Below are 26,234 nucleotides of genomic sequence, written 5' to 3' on the forward strand. Positions count from 1 at the left end.
ACTTTTAATACAGAAAAGGTTGTGCATTCAATAGTGTACATATTAGTGGCAAATTGTATTTGTATCTATCATAAAGTGTAAGCAGTACTTCAAATGTTGCTGGCTAAGCATGGCTGAGATTAGCTATTTATACTTTGTCAGAGACATTATGATGTTGCTTCTAGAAGGATTTTTGTTGTTTAATCTCCTTCTTAAGAGTAGCTTATAGGGTATTTGTGAGTACTTTTCTCCTTCAAAACAGTTGAGTAGATCAAAAGGAAGTGTTTGAATTGTATTTAAAAGCAGTGAAACGAATGCATTTACTAAGTTTCTCTCTCTTCATTGCTGCTTTACACTTTAAATTCTACGATATTTTAGAGGGAACTATACTGCAGTACATTTATGACAGTTAATAAATACATTAAGATCTTGTTTTATTTTGTGACAATTTTATAAAAGTACAATTCAGTACTACTACTGCTGATAATGATATATAGATGGTTTTCCAACAGTCTTGAAGGTGTTCCCAGAGGTGCTGAGTACTTGATGGCTGCTTTGCCTTCACTCTGCCATCCAGCTCATCCCAAACCATCTCAACTGAGTTTAGATCAGGTAACTGTGGAGGCCAGGTCATCTGACGCAACACTCCATCACCCTCTTTCTTGGTCAAATAGCCCTTACATAGCCTGGAGGTGTGTTTGGAGTCATTGTCCTCTTGAAAATCAAATGATGGTCCCACTAAGCACAAACCAGATGGGATGGCATGTTGCTGCAGAATGCTTTTGAATCACCAGCATTGCCTCCAGCAAAGCACCCCCATACCATCACACTTCCTCCACCGTACTTCACGGTGGGAACTACACATGTAGGAACCATCCACTCACCTTTTCTGTGTCTTACAAAGACAGGGCGTTTGGAACCAAAATCTCAAATTTAGATTTCCACTGGTCTAATGTACATTTTTTGTGTTCTTTGGCCCAAGCCATTCTTCTCCTCCTTAGAAATGGCTTCTTTGCAGCAATTCGACCATAAAGTCCAGATTCGTGCAGTCTTCTCTGAATAGTTGATGTTTAGATGTGTGTGCTACTTGAACTCTGTGAAGCGTTTAGGTGGGCTCTTACCTGGGGTGCTGGAACAGAGGCAACTCTTGGTCTTCTTTTCCTGGGGCGATCCTGATGAGAGCCAGTTTCATCTTAACGTTTGAAACTGCACTTGAGGATACTTTCAAAGTTCTTGAAATTTTTCAGATTGACTGACCTTCATTTCTTGAAGTAATGATGGACTGTTGTTTTCTTTACTTAGGTGAGTAGTTCTTGCCATAATATGGATTAGAACATTACTCAAATAGAGCTGTTCACTGTATACCAACTCTATCTCTTCACAACACAACTGATGGTCTTAAACACATTAAGAGGGCACAGCTGTGAACTGAAAGCCATTCCAGGTGACTACCTCATAAATCTGACTGAGAAATCTAAGCAAGAGGTGCCTAATTTGAAGAATCTAAAATATAAAACATATTCTGGTTTGTTTAACACTTTTTTGTTTACTAAATAATTCCATACGTATTTCTTCATAGTCTGGATGACTTTAGTATTAATCTGCAATGCAGACAATTTTTAAATAATGAAAAACCACTGAATTAGAAGGTGTGTTTAAACTTTTGACTGGTACTGTACCTACTCCTAAACTTGTCCATCCTGGTCACTCCCAGTGAAAATCTGAGTATCTTCAGCTCTGCCACCTTCAGCTCAGCCTCCGGTGTTTTTTGTCAGTGCCACCATCTCCAAATCATACATCACAGCAGGTCCCACTACCATCTTGTAAATCTTCCCTATCACTCTTGCTGCTATCCTTCTGTCACCAGTCACTCCAACACTCGTCTCCACTCGCTCCATAGATAGATAAATGTTTTTCAAACATTAAAAAAACCTACAATCTGTAGTTGGTAAACACAAACAAAAACAAACCAAAATATGATAGCCAATATATTCATTGATTGTGCGTGAGACTCAGATTTTATGCTCTAATAGAAGTAGGAAAAAGTATAAAATTATATGATCCTATCCCTCTTTCCTGTCTAATGAATGATTGCAGTATTCATCTTCCATGTACATTCATGCCTTTACCTGCATATGTATGCAAACAGACATATACAGTTACACATATCCATTCATCTAATCTAAATACAGTTAATATGTACCCATAGATTATCTCTCACACACACAAAATCACTTAACTACACTGCATACTAATTAATAATAATAATAATAATAATAATAATAATAATAATAATAATAATAATGATGAGAAGCAGATACATAAGATTTTACAAAGGAAAAAAAGCTCAACTGCATACATTTACTTTTGATTATTTAAATGTTTTGTCAATTGTTACTTGAAACATGTTTGGAAAACATTTACAAGCTTTTGTACAATTTAAATGCACGAGTCTAATATTTTATTGTAATTTATTTGTATTCCTTTTCTTTAAACACTCAGGTCGCTGCAGTTTAGTTTTACCCTCCGCGACCAAAGCGACTGGCCCCCCCACCCCACCCCGCTTTTACTGTGAAAAAACGCCACCCGGAAGTAGTTCAGCTAACGCAGGTAGCAGAAGCTGATGTTACATCCTGGTTGTTTGACAGCGTTTACCGTTTTCTCCACAGAAAACAAACATGTAAGATACATTTACGCGGCGAGCTCTGTGTGAACGGCAGACTGATCCGGCGCTGCCGCAGCCTGTTTATCGATAACATTAAGGTTCAGCAGCGGAGAGCAGAAAGAAACGGCCTTTTATATCACTGTGCGTTTTGCCATCGAATTGCTAGTTTTGCTTGACATGTAGCTCGTGTGGAGATTTCTGTGACATATCTTGAGACTTTTTTGATGTCTAACAGAAATCAGATTTGTACCCTGAGAAGCAGCCGAGTTCGCGCACCCCTGCAGGCCTTATCGTGCCCTTGTTTTCTACTTTGAAACATTAGCAGGTTCACAGGGTGCTAACAAGTACGTTTAACTTGCGCTGAGATAAGAGCGCGGACGGAGCGTTATAATGAGTTTCTTCAGTTTTGGACAAAGCGCAGAAATCGATGTTGTCCTGAATGACGCCGAAACGAGGAAGAAGGTTGAACACAAAACTGAAGATGGCAAGAAAGATAAATACTTTCTTTTCTACGACGGTGAGACTGTCAGCGGAAAGGTGAATGTGACGCTGAAGAACCCCGGGAAGAGGCTGGAGCACCACGGTATCAAAATTGAATTTGTGGGACAAATAGGTATGTAAAAATAGCAGCGGCTCATACTCTGTGGAAACAGGTTTCTACCTTCTACCCGTTGGGTCGAAGAAGCATGGGGACATCTCTCAACAATAAAACAAGACACAGTTTCAGTTTTTAACTTTGAAATAAACCTCACATTCATTTGTGCAGGAGACGGTACACAGTGCTTTATATTAGACATGAAAGGCATTAATACAGGAGAAACATGTGGCCATATATTACACCTGTGCAGAGCTGTTCTAGATCGCCTGAGATCTACTCTCTAGTGTCTTCAATCAGCAGCAGCTGGAGTTTTTCTAAAAGGACTAGCTCCTGCAGTGAGATTGTAAGTAACAGGGACAGTCTCCAGTTGAGTGTTACATTTGTGAAAGGGCTTTTAAGAAGGAAATTTCATATAACTCACTTGAGTGGTAAAAATCACAGAGCATGTCATTCTGGCCACTAAAAATCAAATATCAAATCTTCTTATTAAGGGTCACATTTTATCCAAAATCACGCAGTATATTTTTCTCAATGCAGCCGTTTTTTTTTTTTTTTTTTTTTTTTAAATAATTTATTTCCTGTTTTTCTAGAGCTGTATTACGACAGAGGAAACCATCATGAATTTGTTTCCCTGGTGAAAGATCTCGCAAGACCTGGTGAAATAACTCAGTCCCAGACCTTTGACTTTGAATTCACTCATGTTGAGAAACCTTACGAGTCCTACACAGGCCAGAATGTCAAGCTAAGGTAAGTTTGAACATTTACTGTCATTTGTAGGCAGGAAAGTGAGCGGGTTACTTGTTAACCTGTGTGTCATGTAGTTACACTTAAACTGAGCATTTTTTAAGCTTTTTGTTGCCCACATTTGACTTGCAGTACATGAATACTCCTCAGCCAAAACATTTAGACCACTGACAGCAGAAGTGAATAACATTGTCTCATTACAGTGACACCCATCAAGGAGTGACAAGTTAGCTGTGACTATTTGAGATGTGTTGCAGACATTTGACAAGGGCCAAACTCTGGCCAAACAATGGGTACTGTGGGGTTTTCCTTGTATGCAGTGATGAGTACCTATCAAAACTGCGAATGAGCGACAGGGTCAGGCTTTGTTAATGGTTATGGAGAATGAACAGAAAATGCTGGAAACTTTAATCCCCTCCATAATTGGAATGTGTCAAGACTGATCAGAGTAACCATGTTGAGCCCTGTAGACCACCAAAGATGCCTGCAAATGAATGTGGCAGCATCACAGTCGGAAGAGCAATGGACGATGGTGGGCATTTACCTAGGTAAGAGGTGGCAGCAGGATGAACTTTGGGAAGAAGGCAGACAGGCAGAGGAAGTGTGATGAGCTGAGCAATGAATTCCTGGGTCCTGGCATTATTTCATTGTTCATCAACCATTCTGCCTTTATGGCATTCCACTGTTGTCCCCTTCCACCAGGATAATACACTCTGTCAGAGTGAATTATTCACGAATACTCGGAACCTTTTAAGGCCCCCATATTCCAGCTTTAGCTGTGCTGGAAAAATATCCAATCCACTGCAAAATACAGGACACTTCAAAAGTCCTGTTGAGTCCGTGTCACGAGGTGGATGCAGCAGACGATAGGATAGGCGGGTGGATTTGATATTGTGGCCGATTAGTGTATATTTGTGGCTTTCTAATAAGGTGGAAACTGCACTATTTTTTATTCAGTGTTTACTCAATTTTCAGATATTTTCTGCGTGCCACAGTGATAAGAAGACTAAACGACATCACTAAAGAGATGGACATTGTGGTCCACACGCTGAGCACCTACCCTGAGCTCAACTCCTCTATTAAAATGGAAGTTGGAATTGAGGACTGCCTCCACATTGAGTTTGAGTATAACAAATCGAAGTAAGGGGCTGTTGCAGGGCAGCAACAAACCATTGTCATTCACTTTTTTTTTTCTCCTGAGTGAATTGCTGTGAAATGCTGTGTAATATTATATAAGAGTGAAAAAGATTTATACAGTATCAGTATGAACATCCTTGTTAAAATCACAGATATATTTGCATTTTAAAAACTGAACCAGTGATTTTCTTTTTTGCCAAAGGTGATTAATTTATTATCAAATTTAATGAAATGAAACTGTCAAACTAAAAGTGTGATCCAGACCTTGTTCTCATTTTGTGTCTCTGTTTTTCTTTCTTTCTTTTTTTTTTTTTTTTCAGGTACCATCTGAAAGATGTAATTGTGGGAAAAATTTATTTCCTGCTGGTGAGGATTAAAATAAAACACATGGAGATTGACATCATCAAACGTGAGACGACGGGTACAGGCCCGAGCGTTTACCATGAAAATGACACTATTGCCAAGTACGAGATCATGGATGGAGCGCCGGTCAGAGGTAAACAAAACTTATTTGTATTTTCAACAAGTCACACAAAGCAAACACTGGTTAGTCTCTAAGAGTGTGTTTAATATTTCAGGAGAGTCCATTCCCATCCGATTATTTCTGGCTGGTTATGATTTGACCCCCACCATGCGAGACATCAACAAGAAGTTCTCCGTGCGCTACTACCTGAACCTGGTGTTGATCGATGAGGAGGAGAGACGCTACTTCAAACAGCAGGTACGAATGGAAGTAAAATGTCAGCGTTTTTAAATCTTTCTGAATCTTCTACATTAGTAGTTTAAAAACATCCACATAAATGTGATTTTTTTTTTTTTGGTGCTTATTAGTCATTATGAAAGGCCGCTCTCAAACAGTATCCAGCTGCTGGATGTGGGCACAGCTGCAGTTGCTCTGCCTGGCTGACATTAGTGCAGCTGTGGATGGATGTGCTTCTGATTGCGACTGCTTCTGTAGTTCACTTGTGTCAATGTTGTTTCCAGCAAGACAAAGCTCAGCCTCCAGCTGTCACTGCGAACACAAAACTACTGCATGCAGTCAATCTGTGCTACAGCCATTAAAACAAACGTGTCACAGCCATGATTGTAATAACCTAAGCGTTCTGACAGCCACGGTGTCAGTGTGGTTCCAAGGCTGCCATTTTAATCACAGCTGCAGCCTGTTTCACTATGAAAGCTGGTGATCCTGCTCCTGTAGTTCGTTTTCTAAATGCGGGTCTGACAGATACAGCTGAGGGTGTAGTGATTCTGACTGTAAGTCACAACCAGCTACTGCATAATGAGAGGTGGGAATTGAGAGCGGGCTCCAGCTGGTTCTGTTCTAAATTCCATCCAAATCATATATCAGTACCTTTTTACCAGTGCTAACATGTTTTTTTTTTCCTTCCCTCTCTGTTTCGCAAAATAACTGCATCAGACTCCTGGTAGTGGAGCTGAAGAGATAATAGACCTGCTGCACTGGTGCCAAAAACCTGTGTAGGTGAAAATTGATCAGGAGTCAATAAAGAATCAGACCTGGACACAAAGCTATCAGTAAAATCTTATCAATATCCATTCTTAAATGCAGTACATGATGCGGTATCATTGTAGAGCTCTGCCTTTTTTGTGTGTGTTTGAGGAACTGCATATGTTTTTGCTCTGGGGAAAAAAAAGTCCCACTGTGATCTTTCAGAGGCTTCATATGTTCATACAATTTTTGGCAATTCATTATGTTAATTTTATACTCTTCCTCCTTGAGAACTCAACTCTGCATGTAATTAAAAAGCAATCTTCAAATTCAGTGTGCCAACAGGAACTGATATAAGAAGTTGTGTACGCATAATACTCATGTTCTTGTTGCAATTTCATTTCAGTCTTTCACTAAATAGGATAATGAGTAAATGTCAGTTTTAGTGGTTTATGTCTCATTTGTGCCAAAAAGCTAAAATTATTTATACCTCGTGTTTGAGAATTAGAAACTCTGTGCTTGTTTCTTCAGCTTTCTCCTTCTTTTAGCAGTTGCGGGCTGAGCCACTCTTACACTTGTCTTTATTTTACATCAGTAAGCCTAAATGTTGAAATGTTTTCATTTCTCTCCCCTGTAGGAAATCACACTGTGGAGGAAAGGGGATGTGGTGAGGAAGAGCATGTCTCACCAGGCTGCCATCGCCTCTCAGAGGTTCGAGGGATCGGCTGCTTCGGAGAGCGCACTGGAACAGGCTGCAAAGGAGGAGAGCGGGTAGAACTGCCTCCCTCCTCTCACAAGACTCACAAGGGGTCTGCACTGGGGTGGTGGGAGGTACGTGTCAACTGTACAACATCTGGAGAGGCAGCGGTTTCATTTGTAGCTGCTGTTGCTGGTAAAGGGAGGAAGAAGGGAGACCGACGTACGGTAAAACTGTGTGAACTATGAAACAGTTTGCATGAGGCATTCAGAGGGGCTTCAGGCTGCTGGTCCTGTCCTTCCTCATTCATGCATTTTGTTTTTTTTCAAAGTAAACACGTGTCTCAAAGTTCACTGGGTAAAACCATGTGAAACTGAATTTTTAAGCCTTCTGTTCGTTACGTTCTAACACTTTTGGGATCAATTGATTTCTAATCTCTTATTATTTCAAATGAATGATCACGAAGTATATCTTGACATTCCACAGTTAATGAATGCATTCCTAACATTGTTGTAAGGTCAAGAAATCTGAGATAACTTTGCACTGCTTTACCTTGCTGAACACATTTTTCTCATTTTGTGTTTCCACAAAAAAAAAAAAAAAAGAGAGAAAAAGGATGGAAGTGGAAGCTCTAATCTCTTGCTGCTGTTTGAGCGAGAGAGCTAAAGTATTAATCCACACGTTTATTTTTAAATCTGTAAATAAGGCCAGTTAAACCTGTTATCCTGTTCCAGCTCGTGTACACTGACTATCCGGTAGACAGTGCGACAAAATGATGTTTCATGTCCATAAGCTTTACCTCAGCATTCCAGTGGTGTTAGGAAAGGGTGTCAAAGTGTTTGTGTTGAGGTCTGATAGTATGAAATCTTCTGTATCCTCTTTATTAGAGACTTAAAAAAGTTGTGCCTACGTGTATCAAGCTAATTGAATCCTCCTGCCTCTAACATAATTTTAGTCTTTTAACCAGAGAAAGTTACAGTAGAACTATCTTTTGCAAAATGCTACTCGATTACTTCTTGTTCCCAAAAGTCAAATAAATTGATGCCAAATGAATAAAAACCTCTGATGTGGTTTTCTTGGTTCTACAAGGTACTGAATCATGGGATGAACTTATTTTTTTTAAATATCAAATTGAGTGGGTTTGTATTTTATTATAGGAGAATTTATGAAAAGAAAATCAGAAGAAATGTTGGGTGCATGTATCAAAAAAGAGCAGCTATCTCAACGGCATAGAATAAACTGACTTGCGAGCTGTTTATATGATGAATAACAACCTTTGTGACTTGCTGTGGAGCTGATGTTTAAGCAGTCCAGGTAACGGAGGATGCACGACAAAGTCTGACATCATCATAGTGTGCTTCAAGCACACGGATCCAAGAGCAAACGCTTACCAAGTGAAATGCACCAGCCTCATTGAAAAATTCTTTCACTGCAAGCTGTAGCAACTTCTGCTGGATCACATATTCATTTTTTACATCCCTAGTGTTTATTATATAGTTGCCACAGGGGAGAGATACCCTGTGCTTTGGTTTAGCTGGTTTCTGTAGCTCCTTTTCCTCTGACACGGTGCTGGAACCGTTCAGCGCTTTTTCCACAGTGATCTCACTCGGTGCTCGGCTGAAAAACGGGTTCTGTTCCAGCACCGCAAACTAGCTGTCGTCTTGCTCGTAATCGCTGTCTGTGACACTCTCTCTGCGCTGCACACAGATGTTCAAACAGTTGTGTTTGGAGGGTTTTTACCATTCAGTAGTGGGATGTTAAAGAGAGATCCCCGGTAGATCCCAGGCAGCAGCTGGGGCCTAACGGGAAGTGTGATCCAAAGATTCCAAGAACAGGCCAGTGAAAATCAAAAGCCTTATCTGATTTAAATTTGGTTTATCTCTTACTCAAGGCCATGGTCTTGTCCACCTCTGGACGGTTCACAGCACGATCCAGATGTGTGAGCCTCAGCAATGGCTACTGAATCTCCTCCAGTGTGTAAAAATATTGATCCTTCAACTTGATTTTCATTTTTGGAAAGTGGACAATTCAAGATTGAGCCAGACTTGACGAGTGGTCCGGGGGAAGATTGTGCTAGTGTAGTTGTCTGTGAGCTCTGAGCCGGCAGGAGGTCAGATCTTTTTCTCTGAACACTGTCATTCAGGTGCCTCGGGAAGTCACAGCAGAACTCAGCACTGCTGTGGTGAACAAATTTACGGTGAAAAGTGGTCTCCTAACCTGACGAGCTGCCTTTGGGCTCGGAAACTGTGGACTTCATTAACTTCAAACTCCTCAGTCACCTGCTGGATATCTAGCTCTCATTTATAGCAATTATCTGCACAAATTCAGTTCAGTCAGGAAAAACAGACAAACTGGTTTGATCCATGAGGCCCTTAGTAAGGGCACAGTTTAAGTGGTCAGAAAGGGACTTTCAGAGAGTCCCACTCGGAAAATATTTGGAGGTGTCCAAGAAGATGACCTTGAACTTGACTGATGTAAGGCTTAAAGCCAATCTCAAGTTCAAGACGGAAACCTGGCATGGCAAATCATTTTTTCTGGCCATTCACACTCTTCTTTATGCAGGCATTGCATAAAGAAGGCAGACATTAAAGTACACCATGGGCACTCATGAGCATTTTAATAGAAGCCAAAATTGATTAAAACAAATCAGAAACTGGCTTCTTTAAAATAGAACTGTTGATAAAAAATCATAAGGTAATTACAACTTAAATGTGTGCCTGTGCTGTTACAGTAAAAAGCAGCTTCAGCACGTTGTCCCTTTGAATTAATCAATACTTGTCACTTCTAATAAGAACCTGTGAAGCTGGAGCTTAGCTCAGGCACTGTAAAAATAACAGACCTGACAGCAACACCTTTAATGCTTTAAAACCAGCATCTCCTGCCTCACTCTGAGCATCAAACATTAATTTTAGTCAACAGCACGAGAGGTAAAAGGCACATTTTAGAGATGCCACCTGAAGTTTACTGAGGTCTTTCTGTAGTGGTCATGAAAGCTCATAAGGGAGCTTTATAGTGCACTGTTTCCTCTGTATAACTAGATGATAATACTGCTACCCACGGTGCCGAAAGAATTCAGGTTGTTTGCAGGTTTTATTTTCCTACTCCATCATCACCGGGAAGCAGTTGAGCACAGAATGTTATTTTTATGTGATAAAACTAGTGCTGAAAGGGCATCTGGTGTTGTAAAATATGCTGCTGCATAAAAATTGTGTGTTAAATAACAGCAATAAAATAATGCTTCACACCATTCTGGGAGCAAAGGCCAGCCATAACTAACATTGCACACTTCATACTTCATCAAGGGCCTCTGCTTCCCACCAAGTTCCTAGAAACTCGAGTCATATGCAGATGTTTCAGTTTTCCAACAAAAGGAAGCTCATAGATTGAATCTGGACTATAATTTCTAATAAACACATTTAATATTTCTAATAGACTATAACAGTTACAGTGGAGTGATGGTACTCGTGATGATTTTGCTGCATCATAAAGCAAATCCTCAGAGCGGCTCTTTGTCCTCCAGACTCAGGATGAAATCAAACTCATCTGCAGAGAAAGAAATCACGTCCACAGCCAGCCCACAGATACATTAAAAATGTTTTTTTTGTGTGCTGGTTCTTTCATACCAGTGGAGAGGGGTTGCACAGAGAGCCTGGCCCTTGTAAAAAGCGCCATGTCCTTGAGGGGCCCTCCCACAGTGCGATGCTGCAGGTGGTGCTTTTTAAGCTCCGACAGAGGAAGAAAACGCTTCATCATCCTTTGATACTGGACGTCTACCTGAGAGAGAAGGAATTGAGCTCAGCCTTCATGCATGAGTCTTATCATTAGCTGTGCTTAATGTGTTTAGCTTACCATGCTCCACTTGGGGTTGTCTGGTTTGCTGGTTGCATCATAATGCACATCTTTCTTGTCAAATTGAGTGTGGTCCACATAAGCTTCCTTCACAATCTAGAAAGGAAATAAAACTGAACATTGGGCCCATTTCAAGCTTTACCTAAAGAGAGAAGAGTGACTCACTTTTATGATTCCTGCTATCCCTGGCTCCTTGCAGTTGCTGTGGTAAAAGAAAGCAAGCTGCCCTTCTTTCATCTGCCTCATGAAATTGCGCGCCTGCAGAAGACAGGCAGAACAAATTCAAAAATCATTTGCACAGCGGTGCTGCGAAAAGAGACAGAAAAGCCTCTCCAGGGGCAGCAGCGTGTTGCTCCCTTATTTCAGATAAGCATCTTATTACAGGAGTCGGTGCTGCAGCTCTACCTGGTAATTGCGGACGCCATCCCAGCAGCTGGTCTGATCAGGCAGAGCCTTCAGATCCTCGATGCCAAACTGCAGAATGAGCAGGAAGCAACAGACAAGTGAGACCAACTCACTTTTTAACATGCACCGACAAAGATGGTGCTGTTCCTTACCTTCACGTCGATGCCGTTCTCAAAGCGGCTCTCGGGCTCAGACTTCATCAGCCAGTGACTGTACTGTGGAGCACCAGAAGACTTTGAGCTCTCCTCATTTTTTCCACCAGAAGTTGCAGCTTTCCTCTTCTTCCCAGCTGGGGACAGTGGCTCCCTGTCGTCGTCTTTGACTGTGGTTTGGAGGTGCTCTTTAGTTACAGTTGTAGTTACATATACTCATCACGGCATGAATGTTATGGGGATTTTGGGCTTTTAATGAGTTCTTTGAACTGTTCCTTTTCCTGGTGGAATGAGAATTGGATGCACAAGTTTGAATTTATTTATGATTTTCTCTAATCCACACAGGGTCAAAATTATACATACAGGCTCAAATATATGCATACACTCACTAAAATCTTTTAATAAGTGGTGCTGAAGGTTCTACAGTGTCTTTTAACTTGGCAAAGCCCAGGCTTATTAACTTCTCATTAGCGATCATGATTGACTGCATAAAAAGGATTTGTTTGACAGCACACTGGATTAACGGATACTCTGAACTCAGTGAAGATCTCTATTTCCACAGGTCTCTTGGAGCCTTTTCTAAATAACCGTTCCAGGATCATCAGTTTAAACAACTGCACACAAGTACAAGTTATTCAGATGTGTCACCACTTTGCCGAGGTCTTGAAGAAGACCCAAACTGTCACCCTCAGATGAGAGGAAATTGGTTAAGATGTTCAGGAACAACCCAGGAACCACCAAAGCTCAAGCCTGCTATGAACTGGAAACTGCTGGAACTCCACCATTACGGTCCACAGTGAAGCAAGTTTTACATCACCGTGCACTGAGAGGGTGCCGACCAAGAAAGAAGCCCCTGTTCCAAAATCAATGAATTGAAGCTTGACTGAAATTTGGACAAGCCAAATGCCTTCTGGAGAAAAGTTTTATGGTCATAGGAGACAAAGATTGAGCTATTTGTCTACAATGACAAGAGGTATGTTTGGAGGAGTAAAGGTGAAGCTTTCAAACCTAAGCATACTGTACCAACTGTCAAGCATGGTGGTGGCAGCATCATGACTGTTTTGCTTCCTGTGGTACTGGTACATTCCACAAAGTGGATGGAAGAATAATTGATAAAGCAGGCTAACATTAAGCTTCTGGCATGGCCTTTCCAAAGCTGCGACCTCAACCCCATTGAAAATTTGAGGACTACACTTAAAAGTCGGGTCTGTGTCAGGAAGCCAACCAATTTAAATGAATTCGACCAATTCTGCCAAGAAGAGTGGTCAAATATCCAGCTAGAACTGTGCCAGAAGCTTGTTGATGGCTACCAAAAGCATCAGCTCGAGGTGCAACTTGCTAAGGGACATTTAACCAAATATTAGTGGGGGGTGTATGTATATATTTGAGCCTGTATGTACAATTTTCACCCTGTAAGGATCAAAGAAAATCCAAAATATATTCAAACTTGTGCACCGAATTCTAGTATTGTAAAGTCAGTAAAGATGTATGGAGTGCAATCATTCCACCCCAGAAAAAAAAAACAAAACAGTTCAAAGAAATCCTTAAAAGCTCTAAATTCCCATGTCATTCATGCCCATGATGAGTGTATGTAAATTTCTGACAACTGTAATAAAATCAGACAGGAGGTTTTTCTCCATGATTTCATTTACCTACCTGAAGCTGCAGCTCTTTTACTCACTCTGGCCTTTTTCTTTGGTGGCATCTCTTTAACTCTGTGAAGATCCACAACAGGTTTGGATGATTTGTTACTATAAAGCTTGAGAGAATTTGGCAAGAACTCAACAGAGGTTTTGTTGTATAATTTGTACTCTGGTAGTTCTCCCTTTAAAATCTCAGTGTACCTAAGCACTTTAATCCGTTATATTTATATCCATTTATACTTTTCTAAAGTTAATCCAAAGCGTCTCTCCTCGTGTAATCCCAAACTGACTGTTCCACAGCTATCCGGTTAAATATTTTGACTATCAAATTCTTCAAAACGGTTCCAAGGTCATGCAAATTAGGCTTATTTCTTAGTTACATCCAGCTACAACTAATAGTCCTACAATAGATCCTGCTTTTATATGAAGGCTGTAAAGTTACGTTAGTTAGTTTTCTTGAAATGACTCGTGATCATGTTGGAGGCTTTAATTTGAGAAGCATTTTCAGTACCACACCATTTACATCAGTGGCGGTTGATTAAAAGTTTTTATTTTGTGTAGTTCAACTGCTTGCTGTAACTAAAGATAAACTCCCATAGTACACTAGTTAATACTATTAACTGTTTTCTAAATAAGTGTTTTTAGTTCCATATTTAAATATGTAAACTGCTCTTAAACACTAACGAGCATCTTGCAGCAGAAAGACAGAAGCAACAGGAATGCAATAAGTGTTTTAAAGCAGGGTCCGGAGATAAACTCATGTAGCCGTACCTTCACCTCAGCAGAGCTCCAACCATCAAACCCGCGGATAAATCTGTGACACGTGACCTAAAAAAAAAAAAAAAGAAAAAGAAAGAAAGCGCAGAGGTGCACTTGATTTATTCACCAGCTATTACCGTTAGCTCACTGTTTCTTATCAGTGCCCAAGGACGCCTCACTGGTCACTACATCAACACTGCAGCTATTTTGGCGCGGGGAACACGTGACCGTTTTCAGGCTTTTTGGTTTGTTAGCAGTGACGTGTTATGTGCCACAGTTTGCGTCACTTTTTCTTGTCTGTTTATTTTTGTTTTTGCTTGCTTTAGTTCGGTTTTAATTACAAAAACCACGGTGTGCAACTACAATGAATAAAATAAATAAAACAGAGCGCTATAAGAATATGAGATGCAGAAAATAAATACGAAGGCTCAAAGTATAAAACTATGAATTACACAAGATATATTAAAGCCTATATACGATAATTGGAGTTTATTTAAAAATAAGAAATTAAAAGGATTCTTAAAGCTATAAACATTATTTCTACTAATGCTGCCGATTTACAAACATAAACATTTTTAAATGTTTACGTTCACGATCACAGACATAACCCCGTTGGCGGCAGCACCGGACGTGCGTTTCCCACATTAATAAAACTACAATATCCAGCAGCACTAGCTGCTGCAGAGTGTGATATAACTCACTACTGTGGAGGTAAACATGGCTGCTGTCGGAGCCCTATCAAGAATATCCCGGCTGGGCTCCACCGTATGTAGGAACCACCGTTTAATGTTAAGCGGATGCTCGCAGAGACGAGGGATAGCTGCATGTATCGACCGTAAGTGCCACAAATGAGAGATTTGCTAGCTGTGACCTGCACCGGTAACTTTTGTCAGCTATCAGGTTAGTGAATCACACTGCTCTGTAGAGCCCAGCCACGACTCAAAAAGAAGATAAAATAACTCTGAAGCACATTCAACGCGTTTATATACTCCATCAGTCGGAAGGCAGAGGAGGCTGCACGCCTCTCCCTAACACCGCCCCTCTTTTCCCTCAGCATTCAACATCTGAATTAGCATAGACATAAATAAGCTTTGTATGTTTGACCCTGAGTACGTTTCCTCCCAAAGTCCCAAGACGTACATGTTGGTGACTCTAAACTGGACGTGGGGTAGATCAAGTGCTGTGTGAGTGTGTAGTTAGAAGTGCTTTGAAGGGTAAATGGACTGGTTCTTATAGTGCTTTTCTACTCTGCTGGAGCACACCCATTCATAAATGCACTTTCTTCAAAGTGCTTTTTATCACGTTTTTATCTAGCATTCACACACATTCACACTCCAATGGATGCATCGGATGGCAACTCAGGGTTACGTGGGCATCCAGACTAGAGCAGCCAGGGATCGAACCCCCAACCTTCCGATATTAATAGGTGGCCTGCTCTACCTCCTGAGCTACAGCCACCCATCTGAATAAAATTAAATCTTAAAAAAACCCAAACTATTTTAATGATGTATCTGACCTAAATTATATATGAAAGGTCAAGTGACGATAACATCAACCAAATTGACAACAACTGCAATAAACTCCTTAGAGCAAAATGTACATGTACCTCTTTGACACACATGCCTGATCCAGCTATTTGTGTCTGTTAATAGTACAATATCTGAAACAAATATTGATCTGTGCATCCCTATTTAGAGTATTTACGCTAGTAGGATCTTCAGTAGTCGTTTAATAGTTTCTAGTAGTCATAATTCAACTGTTTAAAAATACAATCAAATATGATGCTACCTGCATAACACTGATAGTATGTGTTATGTAATGATATTATTCTGTTTTAATATGATTGTCACCACACACACCATAAAATATGAACAGTATGTAAGGGTCAAAGAGCACACAGAGCAGTCTCTCTGTACTCAGTGTCCTCTGCTCTTTGTCTGCAGCTTCCTATGGACTCACAGATGAACAGAAAGAGTTTCAAAAAGTGGCCTTTGACTTTGCAGCCAATGAAATGGCTCCACACATGGCAGAGTGGGACCAGAAGGTATGAGACAGGGAGGCTTAAAATGCTGTTATTAATTAAATGTAAAGGCAACAGATGTAAGGGGTTCAAACCGATATTTGCCCATATAAAGGCAGACTTTTGTAGATGCCACAGTCCTAATGAGGTGAAAATTAGCCTAGCCAGTAACTGTCCCCCCTCAGGAAATCTTTCCAGTGGAGACGATGCGTAAAGCGGCCCAGCTGGGGTTCGGTGGGATTTACGTTCAGCCAGACGTTGGAGGATCAGGCCTGTCTCGGCTGGACACAACGATCATCTTTGAGGCGTTGTCCACAGGATGTGTGAGCACCACAGCCTACATCAGTATCCACAAGTATGAATAATGACATGTAGCTGAAAGGGTATTTTGCTTCTTACAGTTGACGTATGTATAGTAGGAGTCTGTTTGTCTGGATGATAAATTCATGAAATTAACAAACTTACCAACCTGGTTGTTGCATTTTTTCTTTACCACTGTGTTTATTAATACTTTGTTTGATTTCTTCCTTATGTACTCATCTGCCACTTCATTAGGTATACTTTGCTGGTAGCGCATTGGACCCCCTTTTGCTGTGAGGAATGATTTATTTGTGGCATAGATTCAACAAGGGGCTGGAAACATTTCTCAGAGATGCTGGTCCATATTGACATGATAGCATCACATATTTGCTGCAGATTTATCAGCTGCACATCCTTGATGTGAATCTTCCATTTCACTACATCCTAAAGGCGTGCTATTGGACTGAGCTCTGGTGACTGTAGAGGCCATTTTAGCACATGTTTAAGAAACCAATTTGAGATGATATAACCTTTGTGACATGGTACATTATCCTGCTGGAAGCAGCCATCAGAGGATGGGAGATCCCCAGTAGACCAGCACATCTGGCAATGACAACCGTGCAGTGTTCAAAGTCACTTAAAGGACTTTTCTTTGTGATGCTCAGTTTGAACTTCAGCATGTCGTCGTGACTGTGTCTGCCATATGATTGGCTGGTCAGATATTGTGTTAACAAGCAGTTTAACTGGTGTACCTAATGAAGTGGCCAATGAGTGTGTATTGAGTTTTTTTTTTTTTTTTTTTTTGCATCTTAATCTGCACTCTTATCCTTTTCCTTGCAGCATGTGTGCCTGGATGATAGACAGCTTTGGCAATGAAGAGCAGAGGGAAAAGTTTTGTCCTGATCTCTGTTCTATGGAAAAGTTTGCCTCCTATTGTCTCACTGAACCAGGTTAGTCTGTTATGCAAAAACACAAACATTTTCTATGTGTAAAATTATTCATAGTTGTATATGTGAGAAATTTGCCTCACATGTATGTTGTTCCAGAAATGCGAGTACTACAGTTAAGGTTCAGCCTGTTATCTTTGTTTTAGGCAGTGGCAGTGATGCTGCTTCTCTTCTGACCTCTGCACAGCGGAAAGGTGACCATTACATCTTGAATGGCTCAAAGGTAATTCACACCTGTCTGTATACTCGAGGTTTGAGGTCTGCAGAAATGTGAGGAGTTTGTTTTAAGCTCTTCTAATTTCTTTGTGACTTTTTTAGGCCTTCATCAGTGGAGGAGGAGACACAGATATCTATGTTGTGATGTGCAGAACAGGAGGTAAAGGCCCTAAAGGTATTTCATGTCTGGTGGTAGAGAAGGGGGCTCCCGGCCTCAGCTTTGGCAAAAAAGAAAAGAAAGTAAGAGTCCACAGCTGCACCACTTAACTGTTCAACCACTAGATGGCAGAATTAAGTCACTCAGCTGTTATAAAATCTGCTTCCCAGGTGGGCTGGAACTCTCAGCCGACCAGGGCGGTGATATTTGAGGACTGTGCGGTTCCAGTGGCAAACCGGCTCGGTGAGGAAGGTCAGGGCTTCAGCATCGCCATGAAAGGCCTGAACGGAGGCAGGATTAATATTGGTGAGGAGGAAAACACCACCCAAGTAGCGAAGTGTCTAAAAACTGGGTGTCCATTATGCTTACAATCTAGTGTAAATCTAGATTTTATAAAGCTGGAAGTAATGGTATCTAATCAGCTTCATAATTAGGTTTGAACGAGCCTCCAGGCATCAGATTTGTGCATAAATTATGTGCAGCGTGTTGTTAAAGAAGTCCCGAGGTGGTTAAGGCACAGCAAATGGTTTCAGAAGATTTGGATTAACACACTCTTCTTTTATAAATGAACAGACTTCAAAAGCTGTGAAGCTCGCACTTGGTTATGACCTGTTTGGTTTGCTCAGCAGTAACTCTTCTGGTTGTGCAGTTTAAACCGTTGTTTTTTTGCCATTTGTAGTCACAGTGGTTGGTGTTGAGAAAAAGGTGCTTGAAGCAAAGCAAATCACTCACCAGTTTTTGTCTAAACTCTCCGCCACCAGCTTCCTGTTCTCTTGGAGCAGCACATGCGTCTGTGCAGCTAGCGAGGGACCACCTGTTAGTGCGCAAGCAGTTTGGAGAGACACTCTCAAACAACCAGGTAAGCAGGTCCCCTGCATTTTCAGTGAATCAGAATACTAATCTTGCCACTGATATAAGGTCATCCATTCCTCTCTCTCTTCATGTGGCAGTTTCTTCAGTTCAAACTGGCAGAAATGGCCACCAAGTTGGTTGCTTCGCGCCTTATGATACATGAAGCAGCGAAGGCATTACAGGAGAACCGCCCCGATGCTGTTTTCCTCTGCTCTATGGCTAAGCTCTTCGCCACAGATGAGTGTTTTAATGTGAGTAATGCTAAGGAAGATTAACCATATTTGGGCAAAAACATAATTTTTTTTTCTATTTCTGTCTTTTATGTTATTACCTGCTCTATTCAACAGATCTGCAACCAGGCTCTTCAGATGCACGGTGGGTATGGTTACCTTAAAGACTATGCAGTGCAGCAGTTTGTGCGGGACATCAGAGTCCATCAGATCTTAGAAGGTGCGCTTTATTTTTTAAACCTTTGTGTCTCTTCTGACATTTACATCCTTTGGTTACACGTAAAGAGGCTGTGATGCTGTTTTCTGTTTTTGTTTCCCCTAAAGGAACCAACGAAGTGATGAGGATGATAATTTCTCGAAATCTGCTGTCGGACCTGTGATGAGTCTTACCCTCTGGAATTTAACTGACCATATTGTTGTGGTCTTCATATCTGGTTTGTTACAGTATGACTGGAGGTGCCCTGCACATCATAGTTTTTTCACAGGTGGTGAAAATCTAACGAACAAATAAGTAGACAGAATTTTTTATCTCAGGAGAGAATGCAATCGATTAACACTAGTGATGTCTGAATATAAATATAAGAAATCAAATTATGGCCACGAGAGCAGTTTTCTCTTTTCTCTGGCTAAACCTCCAGTAGCAGTAAGGAAAAAAATATATTGTGGAATTTATAGTGAGAAGAGATTTGATTCTGTATTTAAAAATTGTTCATCAACTTTGGTGTTAACAAGAGAATATGGTTCTTCAGCATTACTGCTTTCATGGTTACTGCATTGTTACTGTATTTCACACTATTCTGTGCTCTGAAGTCTCCTGAATTATGTGGTTGGCGTAATGAAATGTGACCCTCCAAATAAAAGGATCTCAGCTTTCTTAAAAAGACTCCACTTGTAGTTTAACACCCTGAATTTTTGCCTTTTCTGGTTACTGTTTGTATTAAATTATATTTACATGTGGAATTGATCATTATTTAGTCAAACACTGCAGAACATTTTATTGAAAATAAACTGTCAACAGTCAGAACTGCATTAGCAGTGCTACATGTAGCCTTTCAACATCAAAACATCACTGCCACGTTATCGCCAGTCTAACTACATGAAAACAAACAGAAGCAGAAAACATTGGTCAGATATCGGGGACGGGTGTTTTCTTGACCAAGCTCCACTAATGGTCCTCGTATGTTTGCAGTAATCAAGTTTAAACAAAATAGTCAAAAGCCATCAACCTTAACACCGTTATATTAACTACTTTGGTTACATTCCAGCTACCATAACAGGCAAAGTCCTCAGGTATTAAATCCTTCTCAATCTCTTTAAACCACACCAAAACTGTTAGTCGGTTAAATCAACAACCCTGATGTGAACGTGCATGTCGGCCAAAAGAAGTGAAATCCTAGAAACTATTTTCAGTGCCTGAATTGTGAGTTTTTGCTGTGAACTAGTGCAGTTAGCCTGAGAAAGTGATCCTAACACAGCCAGGAAAAATAACAATGAAATTAGAAAAAAATCTCTTTACAATGAAGTTGTAGAAATGTAGCCAAAACATTGCACAAGATTTGTAAAACTGAGTAAACCGATCTGTTTATGGTTTACAGTATCAGTGTGTGCTGCTACTAAAAATCAGGACACTGCTGGATGCTGTTTCTCTTCTTTCTAAGCGTGTAAATAAAAATATATTTCTCTTTAATGAGCCTGAATGCAGCATACAAAAGGAACTGAAATGAACAGTTTACTGAGACAGAGTTTCAATAATAAACTGAATGAAGAGTTTGTGCTGATGAAGCATGTTTTTTTTTTTTCTTCTCTCACAACCTATCAGGCCTTCATAGAGAAAGATCTCTGTCCTTTGTTTCCCATCCGGCTACACCAGTGAGCCAGCTTGGCTTTGAGCAGGCACCATGACAGCAACGGCTCCCATGCGTGTCAGAGTGGAGGAGCTCACTGTTGGGGACACAGTGAGTGGAGGCGCCGTCTGAGGCTGCGCCCCCTCAGTTCTTTTGGGGCTCCTGAGAACCTGCGAAGGAGCCCCGTTTGCACTCGGAGGCCGCCTGTGTTTACGTGAGGGCGTTCCTCCGATGTTGTAGCCCGGAAGACCTTGTAAGGTGTTTGCTTCTCCAGGCCGCAGCTGGTAGGCGTTGATCACTGAGCCTGTGTCTGACACTGATATCGGGGAGTACGGATAGTGGAAGTTGGGCTGGTGGGGGTCTCGTGGTCGGGGGCGTGTTGCTATGGAGGATAAGGTGCCATTCTTGGACATAACGTCAGAGCCCGTGTTGCTCTTTGCCCATGACACTCGCTTTGGTGCCTGAGCGTCCTCCCTGTGGCAACGAGGGTATGAAGAAAAAGAGAGAAACATCATATAAAAGAGACAGACAACAAAACAGAAGAGGAATGCTTTACATTTCATCTGCAATACCATCAGCAAAACACGCTCAGCTCCAGTATTTTACACTCACATTATCTCCTTACAGTGAATTGCTTGTAAAATTTACCAGGTTTCACAGATTTGAATGACCTCTAATGTAACATATACTCTACTTGTGCAGTATTAATTACAAATGTTAAATTGGGGGGGGGGGGGGGGGGGGGGGGGGGGGTATTTCATTTTATTTTTGAAAGGAAAAATGTGAGAAGTTATTTGTGAATTTAAATTTAAATCCTTAACCCTCACTGGGGATCACACTATTCAAAATCTAATTATATAGGCGTATCAAGGGGTGTAAACCATGTTAAGATACTTAAAACAGCAACAACAATAATTAAATCCATGGACAGCAAAACAGCAGCATCACTTTGTCATCTACGGGACCACATACTTATTGAATCACTGCTTTGCATTAATGTTAATGGATAAAAGGCAAGTAGGAGGCTTGTTAGTTTGTTAGAAAGTTTGTAGGTGCATTACATTGTGAGATGAAGGGCAGACATTAAGGTGCTTACCATATTTGAGTACAGGGGCTCTGGATGACTGAGCAAAGATCTGCTCCAAGCTACTGGACCCGTGATAATGAGAAAAACTAGGATCTACCCACTTCAACACATGGCCTCTGTATGATGAATGGTATGACTTAACTATCACGTAGTACACAGAGAACAGCACATTTAACTTTCCACAGGTATCTTCTCCATTTTTGAGAAAGGGAAATTACAGGTCTCATGACTCCACACTTTGACAGCTGTCAAAAACATGTTTGGTGTAGACAGACTGTATAAAAAGATGGATTTCGCTATCGTGATGTCACCCATTTGTTTGCGAGGTCCCGTTTTGAAGCCTTGAGATGAGCATTTTCACCATTATTTGGTGTTTTGAAACTGGATGAAAGACCTGGAGCTGACTGTGAAACGGCATGCTTATTGGGTGATGACCTCTCAATCACAAGTCATTAGCCAAATAGCATATTCTGGATAATTCTTTCTGAGACATGGCATGAATTTACAAAATGGTCATAATTATTCAGCATGGCCCGAAATGAGAAACTGACACATTGTAGTCATCAGGAAAGTATGTACTGAGGCCAAGTCAGAGGGTCACCCTAAACGTCTATAGCAGGGGTATTCAACTGGCGGCCCAAGGGCCAGAACTGGCCCATCAGTCATTTTGGACCGGCCCACTGCCCATTTACTTCTATTATTAAATAAAAATTTTAACAGAATGTAGTTCACACTCCTTACATGTGGTGGCGGTAACGCACCATAGATTACCAACCGCCATTAAACTCAAGAAGAAGAAGAACGGCACTTTACATTTTTTTATGACATGCAGCACTGCTGTTTACAACGTTGGCGAGAGGCCAGACCGCAGTTTCTGATGCAAACATGTCGCATTCAAAAGAGAAGAGATGCAAGGTGGACAGCGAAGATAGAAAATTTAACAACAACTGGACCGATAAGTATGCACAAGCGTAAGAGTCCCGAGGAATGTGTGGCCCACTGGCAAATAGCCTCATGACAATTTGGCCCATAGAAAAATGTAGTTGAATACCCCTGGTCTATAGGGCCACAACCACAGCTATCGCCCCCTGGTGGCCAGAGGAACTGAATACAAGTTCAAAGCCCTCAAAGCACGATTGCTTCACTTTTCAGACCCGGAAGCTACATATCTCCATCTTTCATACGGTTTATGGATGTAGAGCATTGTTTAGTTTAATCTTTAAGCAACTCCATGTGCAGAGATGTTTTGCTGATGGTGCTAAAAACACAATGGATGTTTTTGAAAACATTCTTCTCCCTAGGATTATTATATAATACAGAAACTTACCAAGAGATCCATTAGCCTATAGAGCTCCACTGTCAAATGTTTTACTATTGCAACAGAAAGTAATTTGGCTGTAGGTCAGCCATCTCTGAGCTGATACTTAATTTTTTATTTTTTACAAATTTTGAAAATTTGTAAAAAACTAAATCTGTCTGCAACATTTTGTAGACCTTTGCCCAATGAATACCTGCACTATCAGAAGATTTTGCCCATAAATAATAAAGGAGAAGTGATTGATGTTAAACATCAATGTACAGTATACAGTAAATTTTAGAAAATTTGTGAAAAATCTGAAATTATCTGCAATATTCTGTTGACCACTGTCCAATGACTAATCCTAAAAAAAAGTAGAAATCATTTAAAAATAAGAAAATTTGTCTGTAGCATTTTGTCAAGCTTTGCACATTGAATACCATACCATGTTTCAAAAGAGTCAGCCTAGGAATAAGGGAGTAGGGATTAAAGGTGAACATCAAGGTACAGTATTTCTTGAAAATTTTTTAAATTCATAAAAAAAAATCAAAAATCTGTCTCCCCTATTTTGTAGAGGGCAAAGAGTATTTTGCCAAATTTCAGAAGATTTTAAATATAGACAACTGAGGAGTAGCTAATTTAGCAAAAAAGTTAACAGACGGACAACAGACAGGTTCTGGACGGCTCAGTATCAACTAAAAAAAAAAAAAAACTAAAACATGCTGCATTTGAAGATATCTCTCTACCTTCTAACCATTCACCCCCTTTTAACTAAAAATAATGTAGCTGTGAGGTTTCTTACTCAACTAAAAACCCCTGCACCTCACATCCTCTTCCTTTTTACCCAGAAAAACACCAAAAATATAGCACTCAAGTCAAGTGCAAACTCTTAAATACTTAAATACTTGAGATAATGTACTTTTGCAAATACTGTCATAGTTTGGGTGCAGATTATTAGGCACACCTATACAATCCAACACATCTAATCTAACATAACTACATTTCTATACCTGTAAGGTTTTTTTTAATTACACTGTTGTAGAAGATTTAATTATGCTTGAGCATCACACAGGTGTTTTTAATATTCTGCCTGTTACACGTGTATCAATCAGGACAAAAGTATAAATATCTCTTAATATAATGTGCAAAAACAGTGCTTAATTAGGACCTAAATAATGGACATTTTTGTACTTGAATATATTTTCCAAAGCATTATGAACTTATAAGCTTGACAGGTGTGCCTAATAAAATGCCCACTTAGCAGGCAGTGAAACTCACTTGATTTCGTTGGCTATCTCCTCCTCGGTCTCCCTTCGCCTTCTCAGTATGAATATGAGAAACAGCACCATGGCCACCAGCCCCACCACCGACCCCAGAGTAGCTGCTGCGATCACACCTGCATTGGAAGCTGGGAAACGTGATACAGACGTGGTGGTGATTTTTCAAACAAAGTGTTGAATACTCTGGAGTGAAGCAGTGTAAAAGCGTGGCGTACATACAGGCGAAAACCTCCAGGTTAATGGAGCAGCTGTCAGCGCCGGCGGTGTTGCTGGCTCGGCAGATGTACTTCCCTGACATGCTTTTAGTGAGGTTGCTCAGCCTGAGGGTACCATGTCTCTCATCTGAAAAAGAACCACAGTTACAAACTCTTCACAATCATATAGTCATGTGATCTGTGCCAGTGGGAAAAAAAAACAGGAACTACACACATGGGCTTATTACAGTACATAGTCACACAGACTTACTACAGTACATACACAATAGACTATATGGAGGTTTATAGTTATTAAAATCAAATAGTTTTCAGGTCATTTTCCCCTTTATTGAGCAGCAACTTGCAAATTGGCCAGTTTTCTCATCTAAATTTAACCTTGTATTCTTTATATATTTTTATATATTTTCTTATTATTATCAAGAAAATTAGCATAGTGGCTCACAAAAACAGTAATTCCTGCTATTTTGATTATAATGCTAGTATGATTTCCTCTTTATTTACATGCAATCATCATTATATCACGCTAAGACTAATGTGTTCAACACACCATAGCAGTATAATCCCCTTTTGGCCTATTTCCATTACTTACTGGGGAAAAATGTGTGTGTATTTTATATATATATATATATATATATATATATATATATATATATATATATATATATATATATATATATATATATATATTCCATTGGTGCAATCCCAGATAGCTCCATTAACCATTCTGCAGTCTTGCAATATATGGGTGCTGGACATTATTTTTTGTTTCAATATTTTCTCACACATGCAGCGAGAGCATATGCATCAGCCACACAATCTGTTTCTCTTAGCACATCTGATCTGAAAATACTATGTTGCAAAAATAAACAAGCTTCACGCTGGAATTATCACAGCAAATCCTCTGAAATCCAATCTGAGACGTCATATCGCAGCATGTCTTCATCTGATGTGATTTTGCTTCGGGGCAACGTATGACAGTACGTGCGTTTTTTTTTTTTTTTCTGGAAACCCTGAAAAAGTGAGTGTGAACGTCTCGTAGCCTCCGCACCCAGTCGGTCTCAAAGGGAGAGGCAAGCACCGCAACCCAGAGGCTCATTCAAATCAACTTAGATGAAAAATCAAGGTTGAAACTGCCTGATAATTGTGCTCAAACTGCTCTAATCCCAAAGTTTCGTCAAGCGAAGGTTGGACTGGACTCCTGTTTCACTACCAGAAGGAGGGCTATGATGGGCAGATGCACACACGTCTAAATCTGTTATTTCAATAAATAAATTTTCTACGAAGAAGCTGCTGACAAACACCACTTAGGTCTCAAATAAAAATCATTACAATCAAATAAAGCATACCAACACTTATTAATCTTTAGACCTGCATATTAACATCAAAATAATCCTAATTTCCAAGTAAAACAGTTTTAGAGGAGGCTGATATGCACCTGTCCTGCTGTGATTATTTAATCCCTGGGCCTGAAAACCAGCTGTGAAGGACCCAACCTAATTGTAACAGATTAGCCGCGTGTCAGCTGACTCCAGGCTTGGAGCGATTTCAAGCCTGCACAGTGAGCACGGTTCCTGGTTGTGGCAGAGCTGCAGGGGATCTGACGTTACAGTAAGTGCGGCTTCATGTCAAGATGGGACCATTACTCATGTTACGCTGCCATCACTGCAAGGTCAATGAGCAGCTTTTGTCAAAGCCTTGACACATGACGTGATTC

General features: G+C 40.4%; 4 protein-coding genes across 8 annotated transcripts in view; 2 read left to right on the plus strand and 2 right to left on the minus strand.

Annotated features, from left to right (window-relative positions):
* Window positions 1-2,581: 2,581 nt before the first annotated feature.
* LOC115790989 (vacuolar protein sorting-associated protein 26B-like) lies at window positions 2,582-8,320 on the plus strand. The gene is made up of 6 exons (XM_030745044.1): window positions 2,582-3,257; window positions 3,833-3,989; window positions 4,962-5,126; window positions 5,444-5,619; window positions 5,702-5,844; window positions 7,208-8,320. The coding sequence occupies exons 1-6, from the start codon at window positions 3,035-3,037 to the stop codon at window positions 7,343-7,345; spliced, it is 1,002 nt and encodes a 333-aa protein (XP_030600904.1). The 5' UTR covers window positions 2,582-3,034; the 3' UTR covers window positions 7,346-8,320.
* A 2,342-nt stretch (window positions 8,321-10,662) lies between these two features.
* thyn1 (thymocyte nuclear protein 1) lies at window positions 10,663-15,081 on the minus strand. Of its 2 annotated transcripts, XM_030744115.1 has the most exons (9): window positions 14,777-15,081; window positions 14,088-14,144; window positions 13,330-13,388; window positions 11,674-11,843; window positions 11,522-11,590; window positions 11,282-11,374; window positions 11,117-11,212; window positions 10,891-11,041; window positions 10,663-10,810 (listed from the first exon to the last, which is right to left on the minus strand). In XM_030744115.1, exons 3-9 carry the CDS (start codon window positions 13,376-13,378, stop codon window positions 10,764-10,766), a joined length of 675 nt encoding a protein of 224 aa, XP_030599975.1. In that variant the 5' UTR covers window positions 13,379-13,388; window positions 14,088-14,144; window positions 14,777-15,081; the 3' UTR covers window positions 10,663-10,763. The 2 variants fall into 2 exon arrangements, with proteins under 2 accessions (XP_030599975.1, XP_030599974.1); XM_030744114.1 differs by lacking the exon at window positions 14,777-15,081 and having other exon boundaries at window positions 14,088-14,473.
* Window positions 14,717-19,818, plus strand: acad8 (acyl-CoA dehydrogenase family, member 8). 2 transcript variants are annotated; one of them, XM_030744112.1, is made up of 11 exons: window positions 14,717-14,910; window positions 16,019-16,119; window positions 16,281-16,450; window positions 17,236-17,345; window positions 17,489-17,565; window positions 17,661-17,798; window positions 17,886-18,021; window positions 18,477-18,574; window positions 18,666-18,818; window positions 18,915-19,017; window positions 19,122-19,818. In XM_030744112.1, the coding sequence occupies exons 1-11, from the start codon at window positions 14,793-14,795 to the stop codon at window positions 19,175-19,177; spliced, it is 1,260 nt and encodes a 419-aa protein (XP_030599972.1). In that variant the 5' UTR covers window positions 14,717-14,792; the 3' UTR covers window positions 19,178-19,818. The 2 variants fall into 2 exon arrangements, with proteins under 2 accessions (XP_030599972.1, XP_030599973.1); XM_030744113.1 differs by having other exon boundaries at window positions 14,771-14,910; window positions 16,281-16,418.
* Window positions 19,819-19,968: 150 nt separating this feature from the next.
* Window positions 19,969-26,234, minus strand: part of esamb (endothelial cell adhesion molecule b) — a 53,063-nt gene continuing 46,797 nt past the window's right edge. For all 3 annotated transcript variants that reach the window (XM_030744110.1, XM_030744109.1, XM_030744111.1), the window contains 3 exons: window positions 24,525-24,647; window positions 24,304-24,433; window positions 19,969-21,115 (listed from right to left, as the gene is read on the minus strand). In XM_030744110.1, the coding sequence (XP_030599970.1) occupies window positions 20,659-21,115; window positions 24,304-24,433; window positions 24,525-24,647 (710 nt within the window). In that variant the 3' untranslated portion in view covers window positions 19,969-20,658. The remainder of the gene's footprint in view (window positions 21,116-24,303; window positions 24,434-24,524; window positions 24,648-26,234) is intronic.

Source organism: Archocentrus centrarchus, chromosome 13 (assembly GCF_007364275.1).
Source record: "Archocentrus centrarchus isolate MPI-CPG fArcCen1 chromosome 13, fArcCen1, whole genome shotgun sequence".
In the NCBI taxonomy this organism is placed as follows: Eukaryota; Metazoa; Chordata; class Actinopteri; order Cichliformes; family Cichlidae; genus Archocentrus; species Archocentrus centrarchus.

Coding starts and splice junctions, on each gene's coding strand:
- LOC115790989 (XM_030745044.1), top strand. CDS start 3,035: ATGAGTTTCTTCAGTTTTGGACAAAGCGCAGAAATCGATGTTGTCCTG. Junction 3,990..4,961: donor GGCCAGAATGTCAAGCTAAG/GTAAGTTTGAAC, acceptor CTCAATTTTCAG/ATATTTTCTGCGTGCCACAG. Junction 5,127..5,443: donor TTTGAGTATAACAAATCGAA/GTAAGGGGCTGT, acceptor TTTTTTTTTCAG/GTACCATCTGAAAGATGTAA.
- thyn1 (XM_030744115.1), bottom strand. CDS start 13,378: ATGCCACCAAAGAAAAAGGCCAGAGTGAGTAAAAGAGCTGCAGCTTCA. Junction 11,213..11,281: donor GGATAGCAGGAATCATAAAA/GTGAGTCACTCT, acceptor TTTCCTTTCTAG/ATTGTGAAGGAAGCTTATGT. Junction 11,042..11,116: donor ACAACCCCAAGTGGAGCATG/GTAAGCTAAACA, acceptor CTTCTCTCTCAG/GTAGACGTCCAGTATCAAAG.
- acad8 (XM_030744112.1), top strand. CDS start 14,793: ATGGCTGCTGTCGGAGCCCTATCAAGAATATCCCGGCTGGGCTCCACC. Junction 17,566..17,660: donor ACATCTTGAATGGCTCAAAG/GTAATTCACACC, acceptor TGACTTTTTTAG/GCCTTCATCAGTGGAGGAGG. Junction 17,799..17,885: donor TTGGCAAAAAAGAAAAGAAA/GTAAGAGTCCAC, acceptor TCTGCTTCCCAG/GTGGGCTGGAACTCTCAGCC.